The 15029-nt window shown below is 41.7% G+C and overlaps 2 protein-coding genes across 3 annotated transcripts in view; one reads left to right on the top strand and one right to left on the bottom strand.

Annotated features, from left to right (window-relative positions):
• RPRD1B (regulation of nuclear pre-mRNA domain containing 1B) overlaps nucleotides 1–8617 on the bottom strand; it is a 51605-nt gene extending 42988 nt beyond the window's left edge. The window contains exons 1-2 of one of the 2 annotated variants that reach the window (XM_040447086.1): nucleotides 8090–8617; nucleotides 2915–3044 (exon numbers count right to left, since the gene is read on the bottom strand). In XM_040447086.1, the coding sequence (XP_040303020.1) occupies nucleotides 2915–3044; nucleotides 8090–8240 (281 nt within the window). In that variant the 5' untranslated portion in view covers nucleotides 8241–8617. The remainder of the gene's footprint in view (nucleotides 1–2914; nucleotides 3045–8089) is intronic. The other variant, XM_040447085.1, reaches the window with a different exon arrangement.
• Nucleotides 8618–8685: 68 nt separating this feature from the next.
• Nucleotides 8686–15029, top strand: part of TTI1 (TELO2 interacting protein 1) — a 45718-nt gene continuing 39374 nt past the window's right edge. Inside the window, exon 1 of the mRNA XM_040447084.1 lies at nucleotides 8686–8781. The gene's annotated coding sequence lies outside the window, so the exon portion shown is untranslated. The remainder of the gene's footprint in view (nucleotides 8782–15029) is intronic.

Consider the following 15029-nt stretch of genomic DNA (forward strand, 5'->3'; position numbering starts at 1 on the left):
CCCCCCCCCCCCCCCCCCCCCCCCCCCCCCCCCCCCCCCCAGTCAAATACATCCACAAAGTAAACACTGGATAAACTAGAAGCTATTACTATCTTCTCACTGCTTCTGAGTCCTAGCCATTGTCACCTCTAGCCTGTAGTAGAGCAATATCCTTCATTCTCACATCCCTGCCCTTCCCTTGGCCTTTATAACCCATTCTCCACACCAAACCAGAGAGACCTTTAAACAATGTGATGGAATACATCATTCTCCTGCTTAAGACTCTGTCACTGACATCCCATCAGAACAAAATCCTCTCTCCCAAGGCTTACAAGACTTACGTGATGGGAACCTGCCTGCCCCTCTGATCTTATCTGGATGCCACTTTTCCCTTTCTCAATGCAGTTGCTCTAACCACACTGGCCTTCATCCTGATCCTCTTAACACGCCAAGATTACTCCTACCTTAGATTCTTTTTAGCAGCTGTTTGCTCCTACTTCATGGATGATTACCTCAAATCCCATTTCCTTAGAGAGCTCTTCCATGAACACACTAGAAGGGATCCCACTCCAGAATGTCATTCTATCTCATTATGTCCATATCATCACTCTCTGAAAGCATCTTGTTCATTTATTTGTCCTTGCCTGCCTTGTTCACTGCGGCTTCTCTAGTGTCTGCATCGGTACTTGGCACACAGAAGGCACTCCAATATATGTTGAATGAAAAACAAAGTGCACAGCTATCTCCAAACTGAGAAGACAATAAGAAGGCATTGTGTGGAAAAAAGTTCAAAGTCTAGCTAATTAAACTACTATTCAAATTAAATCTAACCTAGGAGCTTGGTAGCTTCCTCTGACTTGAGAGGTTTGGTTTTGAGGGTTTTTTGGGGGGGGCAGGGGGTGCTGAGGGGGTGGAGGGAGGAAGTAGGAAATTACCATAAAGAGATTCTTTTAATCAATTTTGGTCAATATTAATAGGTCCCCTATCTTTGTTCATCAACTGGGCACGGAAAACCAGACCGAGTACTTCTTACTACAGGTAAGGCACGTCAGGATCGAAGTGGAGTAGCTGACTTTTCTGTTCCAAAAATGGTGGAAGGGGCTTGGAAACATGGGGACCCTGAACCTAATACCCAAGAAGGACATTATACTAGAAGAATGCAAAAAAAAAAAAAAAAAAAAAAAAAGAAAGAAAGAAAGAAAAGAAAAGAAAAAAAGGAAAAAGGAAAGGAAAGGAAAAAGAAAAAAAAAAAAAAAAAAAGGACCAGGTTTACTTTCCACATAATGCCACAGAATCTGCCAAGACATTTTTAAATAAAAATGGTATGTTTACTATCCTTATAGGAAATTATTTTAGTCAATTTCCCATACCCTAATTAATTCATTCAACAAAGATTTACTGAATCCTCACCGTACCAGGGCAGACCACAATGTTGCCCAACTCCGGGACACCAATCCCATCAAGGCTACATAAATGGTATTCCCTAAAACTATGCAACCTGGCAGCTCTGTGCCAGACCGCTCACCAGGTGCCCAGGATACAGCAAATAAAAAACAAATGGTCCTTCTTGTCACATAGTTTCTAATTTAACATATACCCAGGAATGAACAAAGACTGGGGACCTGGCATCAGACTACGTACTTTCGAACAGACTGGTGTACACAACAACTTCAGCGAGATAGGTGCTGTTGGCCCTTTCTAATCAGTTAGGAAACTTGGGCTCCAAAAGCTAAGTAACACATCCAAGGTCACTCAGACAGTGCTGGAGGTAGAGCTACAGCCTAAGAAATTGAACTACATCTCCTCAAAACAAGAAAATGCCTGGCTCCTATCTCAGATAGCTTTTCTGGCAGTCTTTTCTAAGTTTACTCTGTTACAAGGATTCAGGATTGTTTCAAGATTGTAACACTTTCTGCTTCTTCAGTGCCCATGTTCATTAAAAGAAAGAGCCAGCCACGGAGCTGGCAAACAAAAATCTTTTTCCCACCTCTAGAAAACTAGCTGTCATTTGTTTCTTTTGGATTTCTCATTTTATTCCTTCAAACCTGTCAAATCTTTCCTGAAATGCTGGAGCCATTTACACATTTAAGGCCTTTCACTTACACTTTAGATCTACAACAATTTTGTTTAACCAGTCGGTCTCCTTTTTGGTCTTCCCAATTTCCTTTCGCAAAGATTTTTTTTTTTTTATACGTCTGCTAATATTCTAGTGAAAAATAGTTTTTCTTTGCTCCTCCTGGGCACCCAACTTGGGTCTACAGGAAGCAGTTTGTTTTTAAATAACTAAAAATGATTTATAAAAGTTCTAATCAAATGTATTTTCTGTGATATTAGCTACACATGTGCTCTATGCTCTAGTCCTCTCGTTCACAAAACAAACAGAAAAGATTTAATATGATATAGCCAGACCAAATATCTACTTTTCACACTAATAATTATCTCTATTGTTATAGTAATGACTACTATTTTTAGTAAACTAGACCTCTAGACATCTAGAAGAAGGAAAGGGAGGAAAAATGAAGGCATAAGCAACTAATATCTTGCTATCAAGGTTTTGTTACTGAAAAGTTTCCACATACTCTTTAGCTTTGTTTTCTGACCATAAACTAATGAGACAACTTAGTCAAACCAAGGAAAACACCATATTCAAGAAATGAGTTCAATAAATGAATATATTTAGGGTAAAAAATGTTCTACAAGTGCTAGACTCAATCTCTTCAATGCATCAAAATGTTTACATGTCTGAAACAGTTCTTAAGGGTGCAACAAAACATAAAATTATAATTTGGCCTCTGCAACACTGTAAAGCACATCCCTGTAAAATATGAAGTTGTCAATTTACAAAGGTTATCCCAGAAAAGGAAAGAACAATAAAGAGGAAAGGGTAATGCATTTAAATACCAAACAAAACAAACAGAAAAACCAGACAACATACCTGGCAACATGAGAAAAAGCATCCACAAGGACAGATTCAAATTCTCTAGTGAATTCAGGTCCTTTCCTTTTACTGTTTTGGATGACATCATTCGCTAAGTACAAAAAAGTAAGCTTTCTATTTGATTTGGCTGGAAAAAAGGAAAAAAAAAGATAATTTAACTTACACCAAGGAAATGCTCAATCCACAATTCTTCTGCCCTAAAATACTCCTAAAGAAACTAAGATAAGCATTATCTACCTGAGATCAGGGCTCCTTTATGTTTGAAAAAACAACTTAAGTAACTTTTTGACATCTCTAACAAAACAGGTTTCAGAATACAATTTTGAAACAAAACAAGAATGGGCCATTTTCATTTCTGTGATATTTTAACAGGAATAATTGACAGTAAAAATAAAGATAATCCAAAGAAAATTCCTAAAGGAGAAGCAGTCAACATTCTCAAGAAGACATATTAAAATCAAGGTTTTCATTTATTTTATTGCAAAGATAAGCATTTCTAATTCACTATTAATTATCAAATCCTGCAGAATGAAAGACTGAGCTAGGTGAACTAGGTGTCAGTTTTAAAGCAGATTCTTGTAATTTATGTTCCTATGGTGAGAATTTCTCTTTGGACGTTCCAATAACAATAATCAGCCAATGATACCAACTTTATAATCCAGAGAAATCTCTAGATGCACCAATGGGTATTTACCTCAAATACAAATATATATTAATGGTACATTATTACTGAAAACTTAAAGATGTCTGGATTCTGGATATGCAAAATTATGGCTCCCACAAAAACTGTAATTCTTCTCTCTTATACATATTAAATGTAGTATTTTCTATTACTCTATATGGTATCATATATTAAACCATAAAAACCTCATGCACTGTGTCTGAGTTACAGTTGCTTGGGGGAACATTACTGAATTTCCTGGCTTCTATGCACATAACTTCTCAACCGTAAAGTTACATCACTATCATTCTTGGTCCCAGTTTTCTTTTAAAGGAAATAAATAAGAACACAATCAGACAGTCCAAAACACTAAGTTTTCTCCAATGCTAAAATACCTGAAAAACTCAAACAAGCCTTATATAACCTTCACATACCTAAATAGCTGGTCCTTACTCTACTTGTTCTCAGAAACCACCTGTTTCTTTCAAAACGCACACAGCATGCATAAAATCTGACACAGCAGGCTTAAGATGTGACATTTTAAAATATAGCTACAGAAGAATAAACCAAGTTAAAAACAATCTTTAAAGTATGTATTCATAAAATTAAATATGGATATCCTGAGTTACATTAAACTTCTGGTACTAACCTAGTTTAACATGGCTAACTGATGATAATATGTAAACCTGGAAGTATCTTTAACTATTCTAATTATTACTCAAAAGCAGATGGAAAAGTGTCAACAGTTACAATATCCTACTCTCGCTACAAAGGTATCGTTATGGCAAAGGCTTTTCTTTTTTTTTTTTTTAAAGCAAACCTTGTTCTGGGATGTTGCAACAAGTAAAACTACCAAGTCTAATAATGCCATGAGTTAACAGATTCAACTTCAACAAAGAAAATTTGACTGTGTGAAGCTTTACAAATGCCATGTATTTTATGTTTAAAAACTCAGCATCCATTGTATAAAATGTCAGTTTGGACAATTAAGACATGATACATTTTTCAGTACTACAAACATGATAGCCAAGAGGCCAGAGAGCCGAAGTTTTTCACTATTTACAATGCCAATGAATTTTCATCATCCTCAAACTTTGCAATGAGGATTTATTTAGCATGAAACTTTATCCCTCCACATCCAGCTTCTTGAAGCCAACAGAAGTTATCACGTGTGTAAAGGTGCTATGACAAAGCCCAGAGCACCTGAACACACACACCCTCCACTCTAGTCCCAGGTGACAGACAACTCACTTGTTCAGATGTCTTTCCAATATGACAAAATAGATCCTTTCACTGCCTAACTATGCCCATTCCAAATGAGCAGAACAGTTATTAAGCAAAATTTATATGGTTAACTGACGAAAAAAATGTCACGTTTAGCTGGTTTTGACATCCAAAACAGTTAGGAAAAAAAGGCCTGTTTTTCTGCACTCAAGGCAACATACAAAACCATTGCTAAAAAATATTCATCCAAGAGCATTTTACATATAAGTTCTCCATAAAGGGAAGTTCTACCTAGAATGGAGCCCAAAGGGATAAATTAAGAATTATTTCTATTATTTTATCAAAATTCCTATTATTTTATCAAATTCTTATTATTTTATCAAGAATAAAAGTAGTATTTAAGCAAAACACAAAGTAATTTCTTTAAATCCTGTAATACTTTGAAGGTGACTCACAGATAGTCTGTGAATACCTTAGGGAAAATGACTTGACCATCGATTGAACTGTCGACTTCTAAAGACTCAGGGTGGGCCAGAATCTAAGAGGCTAGTCATTTTCAACACAAGGGCACAAAATCTTTTTCCACTTCAGTGTGGGGGCATGCTCAATTCATGATCCTGATGCTTGGAGGAGCATCCTCTACCTTGGCACTATCCAATATGGTAGCCACTAGCCACAGATAGCTACTGAATACTTCAATTGTAACTAACACAATTATTTAAAACTGTAGCTCCTGGGGCACCTGGGTGGCTCAGTCGGTTAAGCGTCTGACTTCAGCTGAGGTCATGATCTCATGGTTCAAGGGTTCAAGCCCCCTGCTGGGCTCTGTGCGGACACCTCGGAGCCTGGAGCCTGCTTCAGATTCTGTGTCTCCCTCTCTCTCTTCCCCTCCTCCACTCATGCTCACTCGCTCTCTCTCTCCCAAAAAATGAATAAACGTTTAAAAAATTTTTCTTAATTAAAAAAAAAAACACAAAAAAACTTCAGTTCTTTAGTCACACATTTCAAGTGTTCAACAGCTACATGTGGCAAGTGACCACCTTGTTGGACAGCATGGATATAAAACATCCCACAGAAAGTTGTATGAGGTAGTGCTGTTTGGATCCTTTACTCAACCATGAAAATGATGTCAGAGACCACAACTGAACTCCTAACCTATTTTTAAACTGTAACAGGCACTATGGTAAATCCTACTAGCGTTGCAAAGAAACAAGAAGGCCTAGTTTCTCCCTCAAAACACAAATCTAGTGAAAAAGCCAGAACTATAGTAAGAATGAAATAAATGCTAAATTAACGTGGCAGGGGGTGGGATACAGTGACTAATTCTAATAAACAAAAGTGCTATGGGTTTGGTTGGAGTCAGATGATCACCTTCACTTATTAATGGGCACCAAGGCAGCGGGTCTTTGAAAGCACGAATTTTGGCATCAGAGGGCTCTAGGCTTATGCCCCAGCTATAATGCCCCTAAACAAAGCACTTAATCTCTCAGTATCTTTACCTTCTCATCTATAAAATGGGAGATAATAATGCTAGCCTCCTTAAAACAGTAGGTTCCATGAGATTAGGATCATATAAAATTAGGGTGAAAGGAGCTTCATAAATGAATGCACTCGGTTACTTTCCATAAGTCAAACAGGATGAGGTGGGGAATCAAGAAGGCTTCACAAAAGTGACATCTGAGATGGACTTCGACCTCTCTGAGATCCCTGTAGAGGTGATTCACATCTCGGATGTTGGAAATAGTATCTGAATGGCACAGTGGGGTACAAGAAGGAGGATCTGGGGGGCTCCAGGTTCTAGCCCCCAAATGCCCAGAGGGGACCCCATCTCAGTACAGCACATGATATCTGGAGGGAGGGGAGTCTCTGCTAGAGGGCTAGAACTGGGTCTCCGGAAAGAATTCTGGAATTTGGTGCCTGACAGCCTGATGTAGTCTAAGCCTCCCCAGTTCTGAGGCCTTGAAAATACTCAACCACGTAGGTGGGATCTCCACCTCACAGACAGGAGAAGCACATGTGAAGCTACTTCCTATACTATGGAGGGCCTACTACACAGAGGCTGCCCACAATTGCTCTAAGGTTCACTGCCTCAGCTTTCTGCTATGGAATCGTCAGGGTAACAGCTGTGAAGGTGCCTATCCTTCCCCATCGAGCTGAACGCACTTGAAGGCAAAGACCCTGCCTCACGCGGAGTAATTAGCAGTCCCATTTCACCATTGCTTATGAAATGCCTATACTGTGCCTGACACCAAGCCAGATGTTCATCCGCACTATCCTGTCTACCGTTTACTCCTTGCCACAGCCAGTTGTTTGAGCCTCAGTTTTTCCTCATCTGCAAAGTTCCCACTCCAGAGAACTCTGAGAATTTAAAAAATGGCAATGTATGTGAAGGTACCAGTACTGCACCTGGCACATAATTAAAGGCACAGTAAATATCAGTCTTCATCATACCCACTTTATAGGTAAGGAAACTGAGGGTCAGAGAAGCTAAGCTACCGGGGTCAGTGAACGGCAAAATCAGGCTTAAATTCCAGGCAGTCGGCCTTTGGGGCCAACGTGTTATCCAGCACCCAGCTCAGTGCCTGGCACATAACAGGCTGGGGTCAATGAATGAATGTCAGATCCTGAGCAGGGTCCAGAATCAATGAAAGATGCATGAGAAGAGAGGCCTGAGAGATAAGGTCTAGGTAGTGTGGTCTCTTAACCGCTCTATAATGGGGGTAACTGTACCCACTTCACAGAGCGGGTCTGAGTGCGAGGATATACGTAAAGTTCTCAGCATAGTGACTGGCACAGAATAAAGGCTCTCTAAGTGGCAGCTATCTTTGTCCTCGTTTTACAGGTGAGACAACAGAAGCACAGGGAGATGAAGTATCATTCAACCAGTAAGGGGCTAAGCCAGGACTTGATCGAGGCAGTCTTACTCCAGAATCCTCTGGCTCCTACTCCAAATGCCCAGCAAAGCGCCTGGCACACAACAGCCTTGGGCCAGTACCTTCTACAAGGCTGTCGAGATAATAATAGTCACAAGTGGCAGGAGGAGCCGAAGGGGAAACGGGCCGGATGAACTGGGAGTCTGGGAACCTCAGACAAGTACCTTAAACCTTCCCGGGCCTCAGTTTCCTTCTCCGAGAAATGGGAATAACACTGTCTCCAACCTCAGAAGTGCAATCAGAGGCCGGGGCTTGGAAAGCAAGCCTCCACTGAGAAGCTAGAGGGGCCTCGGCAGTGAGCCGAGGAGAGGACAATCCAGGGGAGTCCCAAGGGGCTACAGAGGGGGTGTTTACCTTTGCGGAGCTCGCGGTGCCACACAGAGACGATGGGTCCCGCATGCTTGCGGTGGTGTATGAGCCACAGGGACAGGGTTTGCACGCTCTGTTGAGAGTTGCTCAGCTCCGAGAGCTTCTTCTCCAACGCCGACTCGGAGAAGGAGGACATGGTGGCGGCAGTGAGGCCCTGCAGGGAGCGGCCTGTGCCGCCCAGTGCGGCGGGAAGAGCAACGGCGCGAGGCCGGGGTCTCACCTGACGGCTTGCGGGGCTCTTTACTGACTGACAGACGGCCAGAGGGGTAAGGAGGGGGAGGGGATGGGTCTCCGCAGTAACAGCCACCCGCGCCGCCGCCACAAGATGGCCACCGACCTCTCACCCCGCCGTGAGAGCAGGGTCAAAGGGCAAGGGCCGGAGTAGCTGCGCACCGAGAGGTGTCGGGGCTACAGAAAAACGCCCTTTCAGTGGCGGCGGCCTCTCTGAAGTTCGCTTAGGGCACTTCGAAAGGAACAGACGAGGAGAGAGGCGCAGTTCTACGGCCTCCGGAAGGCGCTTTGACCGCTCGCAGCCGCACGCAGGCGCAGTGAGCCTCACCGGAACCCTTTCTCCCGCTCCCGCAGAACCTTTCTGGCGCTGTACGGCGCGCTAGTTAGAACGTCACTTCCGGCGTGGCCGAGGAGGCGGGAGAGTGAGGGAAAGGCTGGAAGACGAGGTAAGGGAAGAGTGGCGGGAGTTAGAGGGAACGCAGCAACCGGGAGCCCTCGGAGGGGGATCCCGAGGGAGCACTCCTGCGGAGTGAGCAGGACCGGGTACGGGAGCGGGGGGGCGGGGGCGGCTTTCTCCCTAACCTGGCGGGCCCCAGGCCGCGCTCTTCTCCGTATACGTTCCGCTGTCTGGCTGTCCCCCCCCCCCCCAAATCTTCCTTTTGGTTCTGCCAAGCCACCCACGTGCACTTTTCACGGCTTGGCTCTTGCTGTTCTTTCTTCAAGGGTGACGCCCCTTTTCTCACCTGGGGTGCTCCCAGGACTACCCTTTAATGTCTAGTTCTGAAGTTCAGTCTGTGACAGCACCATCATAAAACACCTTCGCGCCCTTAATTTGTTGGCTTCGTTCGGGAAATTACATGCTGCCCTGGCCCTGGGGGGGGGGGGGGTCCTTTCGATTGTTTCTCAAATTTAAGTAATATGTTAATTTTTTTGAGGGTGGGGGCAGGGAAGTCAGTGGTTTCATTGACCTCCTTTAGAGCACTATTTGAGACTCTGACCCCTTTACCTATTTTTTTAAAAGTTTCAAAGTCCAGTTATCAAATCCGTGAAGAAATTTGTCTTTCTCACTGCTATGGGGGTAGTGGTAGGGAGTCAGGTTATTGTAGACATAACCGAGTTTCACATTTTACTGATTAGTGTGGAATTAACCAGTAATGGGCAAACTCCAGTTAAGAAACATTCTTCTAGTTGGTGACTGTTTTTGCTGTCACTGCACCGTATTGTAGTTCTTTGTTCAGATGCTTTGACTCCCTTCTAGACTAGAATCATCATAATTGTAGCCAACGTAGTGAGCAGTTGCTAGGGGCTAGACACTTCACACTGGTAACTCATTTAATCCTCGTGGCAAAGCTATAAGCTAGTTATTATGTTATTCTCATTTGGCAGATGAGGAAACCGACAGACGTTAGGTGGCCTACCCAAGATTACATAACTAAGATTGGAGGGAAAGGACTCTGCTTCTTAACCTATTTTCTCATCCCACCGCTTTATTTAAAGCTGATTGAGGAAATTAATATAAAAAAGGTGAATCGCCTAAAACCATACAGTTAATATCTAGTCATAATTGTAACCAAGGGCCTTTGAGTCCAAATGTAGACCATGTTTCTATATTGAGTAGCACTGTCATATACTGAACCCTTTTATACCAAGTCACTTTGTATTAAGCACATTACATACTTGGTTTTATTTAATTCTTAACAACAGTTCTGTGGGATGAGGATTATTACCACTAATTTCAAAGATGAGAAAACATGAAACAGGGGTGAGTAATCTGTCCAATATCACTTGGACATGGAAAATGACAGAGCTAGGAGTCAAATCGAGGTTATCTGATGTCCAATCCCAAAGTCTTCACTCCTGAGCCAGTGATTCATTCTTCCAACAAATATCTTTCAACAAATAATTGTTGAGCACCTATGTCTGAAGCACTATTTTAAGCAAACAGGGTCTGTGTCCCAGGAAGCTTACCTTCTACAAGGGAAGATAGATTGAAAAAACATGCGAGTATAAAATAAGTCAGAAAGCGATATCTACCTTGAATGAAAATCAAGGAGGGCGAGGAATGGATTTGTGGGAGGATAGGAGTCTGTTTTATATGCGGGTCAGAGAAGTCCTCCCTGATAGGATGACATTTGATCGGAGCCCTGAAAGAAATGAGAGAACAAGCCATATACTGTATGTGGAATGTTGTTCCACGCAGAGGGAAAACCAAGTACAATTGTTAGACCGCTGTTGGCATTTTTGAGGCACAGCAAGGAGGATGGTAAGGCCGGAGTGATAATGAACCAGAAGGCTAGAAATGAACTCAAAAAAGCAGCCATAGACCACATGACACGGACCACATCATGTGGGAACTTGTAAGCAATAGTAAGAAATTTGGATAATACTCTGAATTACATCAGAGCTCACTGAACACGTTTGAACAAAAGAAGAACGTTGTGGCTGTTGAGTGGAAAATAGCAAGGGTGGGGCGCCTGGGTGGCACAGTCGGTTAAGCGTCCGACTTCAGCCAGGTCACGATCTCGCGGTCCGTGAGTTCGAGCCCCGCATCGGGCTCTGGGCTGATGGCTCGGAGCCTGGAGCCTGTTTCCGATTCTGTGTCTCCCTCTCTGCCCCTCCCCGTTCATGCTCTGTCTCTCTCTGTCCCAAAAATAAATAAAAAACGTTGAAAAAAATAAAATAAAATAAAATAGCAAGGGTGCATGGGCCGAAGCGGGAAGACCAATTCAGCAGCTGTTGTGATAACCTAGGTGAAAGGTGAAGACCGGGTGGTGAGAGAGGGTCAGATTCTGGAGATAGGAATCTGGGGATTTTGTCTTTTAGAGGAAGACTGGGACTCGCTGACAAATTAGATAAGCGATCCGAAACAAAAATGAGTTTATGTGGTGCCAAAGTTTTTCTCCGAAGCAGCCGTAAAAATGGGAGATTGCGTTTACTGAACTGCAGAAAGAGATGGTTTGAGCAGTGAAAGCAGGAGTTTAGGTTTGTACGTGTCCAGGTGGAAATGCCTCCCCAAGTAGAGGTGTCTCCATAGGCAGCGGGGTTCATAGGTCTGGAGTTTAAGGGAGAGATCTGATGGAGATGGAGATATAAATGTGGGAGTCATAAGGGGGAATAAGTGGAGAAAGAAATAGGCCCAGTGACTGAGTCCTAGAACACTTCAACACTTAGAAGTGAAGAACGAGGGGGATATAATCATGTGATTTTTTTTTTCCTTTAGCCCATTAATGCTAATTGCACTGATTGATTTTCAAATATTGAGTCAGCCTTCCATCTCTAGAATAAAACCTACTTTGTCATAGTATATAATTGTTTTTACATGCTGCTGAGTTGTATTTTCTAATACTTTGTTTAGGATTTTTGCATCTGTGTTCATGGAGGAAATTTGCAGGTTTTTTATTTATGTTTTTGTTGGGTTTTGGTATCAGGGTGATAGTGGCTTCATAAAATAGCTGAGAAGATTTCCTGCTCTTCATTTTCTTTTTTTTTTTTTTAATTTTTTTTTTCAACGTTTATTTATTTTTGGGACAGAGAGAGACAGAGCATGAACGGGGGAGGGGCAGAGAGAGAGGGAGACACAGAATCGGAAACAGGCTCCAGGTTCCGAGCCATCAGCCCAGAGCCTGACGCGGGGCTCGAACTCACGGACCCCGAGATCGTGACCTGGCTGAAGTCGGACGCTCAACCGACTGCGCCACCCAGGCGCCCCCTCCTCCTCTTCATTTTCTAGAAGATTGTGTACAATTGGTGTTAATTCCTTAAATGGTTGGTGGAAGCTTCCAATGAAACCGTCTGGGCCTGAGGATTTCTTTTCTTTTTCTTCGGTATCTCTCTGTCTGTCTTTCCCTCTCATCAGTCTTGCTAGAAGTTTCTTGATTTTATTGATCTTTTCAAAGAACCAGTTGTTTCATGGATTTTTCTCTATTTTCTGTTCTCAATTTCATTGATTTCTGCTCTGCTCTTTATTATTTTCTTCTGCTTTCTTTGGTTTTACTTTGCTCCTCTTTTTCAAGGTTCTTAAGGTGGAAGTTTAGATTATTGATTTGGGACCTTTTCCCTTTTCTAATATATGTATTTACTGCTGTAAATTTCCCTCTCAGCATGGCTATAGCTGTGGCCCACAAATTTTGACACATTGTATTTTTACTTTCATTTCTTTCTTTCTTTTTTTTTTTTTTAAAGTTTGCTTTGAGAAAGAGAAAGAGAGAACACGAGCAGGGAAGGGCAGAGAGAGCGGAAGAGGGAGAATCCCAAACAGACTCTGCAACTGAGCCTGATGCCGAGCTGGATCTCACAGCCTCGAGATTGTGACCTGAGCTGAAATCAAGAGTTGGTTGCTTAACCAACTGAGCCACATAGGCGTCCCTTACTTTCATTCATTTTTATGTATCTTTTAAAAATTTCCCTTGAGATTTCCTCTTTGATCCATGGATTAATTAGAAATGTGTTGCTTAGTTTCCAGGTATTTGGAGATTTTCCTGTTATCTCTGTTACTGAGATTTCTAGTTTAATTCCATTGTGGGTGGGGATCCTACTGTATTCTCTGTTTCGTGGTGCCAGATACGACCCATCTTGGTATCTGTTCTATGGTCACTTGAAAGTGTATTCTCCTGTTGTGGGTTGTAGTGTTCTTTAAATGTTGCTTAGATCCTGTTGGTGGAGGTGTTCTTGAGTTCTGTTATCCTTGCTGATTTCCTACTTGTTTTATCAGTTTTTGAGAGAAGAACATTGACGTCACCACCTATACTTGTGGTGACCACCCATAGTTCTCCTTTCAGTTTTATTCTATTTTTGCTTCACACATTTTGTGGTTGTGTTGTATCTAGCATTTATGTCTTGACAGAATCCGTTGAAGGTTGCTGTCTTCTCTATTGGTTTCCCCTTTAATGGTTATAGAATGTCCCTCCCTATCTCTGGTAATTTTCTTTTTTCTGAAGTCTATCTGATGTTGAGATAACCGCTCTTGCTTGCTTTTGATTAATGTTTGCATGATAATATCCCTTTTCGTCTGTTCTTTTGCTTTCAACCTACTTGTATTCTATTTGAAGAGAGTTTCTTGTGGACAGCATAGACATAGGTCATATTTTGTAATCTATTCTGACATTCTGTATTTATTTTTTCATTGGTATATTTAGACCTCTCATATTTAATCTAATTATTATGATAGAGCTTAATCTTCCATTTTATTTTTTGTTTTCTGTTCTGGTTTTTGTTTCTCTGTTTTCTTTTTCTAGCTTTCTTATAGGTTACTTGAACATTCTTTGGAATTCCATTTTATTATTACAGCATTTCTGAATGTATCCCTTTGGAACCATTTTAATGGTTCTTCTAGGTATCACATTGTACGTAATTTATCTTTACCAGCACTAGTGAAGGATAGCAGCCTTACTTCCCTTTATGTCTCCTTACCCTCCCCCATTTATAATATAATTGTTGTAAATATTTCCTCTACACGTACATTTAGATCCCAATCAGACAGGTTACAATTTTTGCTTCAACTATCAAACACAATTTAGAAAACTCAAAAGAATAAGGAAAGCCTATTATATTTATACATATCTTCACATACCATGTTCTTCCTCCTTGACACAAGTATTCCTTTTTTTTTTTTTTTTTAATGTTTATTTATTTTTGAGAGAGAGAGAGGGAGACATAGAATCTGAAGCAGGCTCCAGGCTTTGAGCTGTCAGCAGAGTCCCATATGGGGCTCGAATTCATGAACTGTGAGATTATGACCTGAGCTGAAGTCAGATGCTTAACCAACTGAGCCACCCAGGCACCCCTAGTATTCCTTTTTTTAATGTGTCCTTTCTGTTGAAAGAATTTCCTTTAGCTATGTTTTTTTTTAGAGCAGGCCTGATGGTGATACATTCTTTTAGTTTTCTTTCATCTGAGAATGTCTCGATTTACACTGCACTCCTGACGGGCATTTTGGCTCAGTATAGGATTCTGTCTCGATAGTTCTTTTTTTTTTTTTTTTTTCTTTTTTTTCTCCCAGCACCTGAAAGTTATTGTGCCACTTCTTTCTGGCTTACATGGTTTCTGATGAGAACTCCATTGTCATTCCAATTATGTTTTCTCTATAGGCAAGGTATCATTTTTCTGACTGCTTTTGTTATTTCTTTTGTCATTCCTTTTCAGAATTAAATTATGATGTAATTATAATCAGTGTAAATTTCTTTGGATTTATCCTATTTGGGGTTCACTAAGCTTCCTGAGTATATAGATGTATGTTTCTTGCCAAATTTGAGGGAGTTGTCAGCCATTATTTCTTTGAGTGGTTTCTCAGCTGTGCCCTTTTGCACCTCCTCTTCTGGAACTCTTAGATCTTTTGTTATGGTCCATGGGTCCCTGAGGCTCTTTTCAGTCTATTTTCTTTCAGTTGTTCAGATCAGATAATTTCTGTTATTCATTTTTACAGCTCATAGGTTCTTTCCTGTGCCCCCTCCATTCTGCTCTTTTTTTTTTTTTTTAATTTTTTTTTTTAACGTTTTATTTATTTTTGAGACAGAGAGAGACAGAGCATGAACGGGCGAGGGGCAGAGAGAGAGGGAGACACAGAATCGGAAACAGGCTCCAGGCTCCGAGCCATCAGCCCAGAGCCCGACGCGGGGCTCGAACTCACGGACCGCAAGATCGTGACCTGAGCCGAAGTCGGAGGCTTAACCGACTGCGCCACCCAGGCGCCCCCAAG

This window comes from Herpailurus yagouaroundi, unplaced genomic scaffold (assembly GCF_014898765.1).
Source record: "Herpailurus yagouaroundi ecotype Mexico unplaced genomic scaffold, PumYag 196, whole genome shotgun sequence".
Taxonomy (NCBI): domain Eukaryota; kingdom Metazoa; phylum Chordata; class Mammalia; order Carnivora; family Felidae; genus Herpailurus; species Herpailurus yagouaroundi.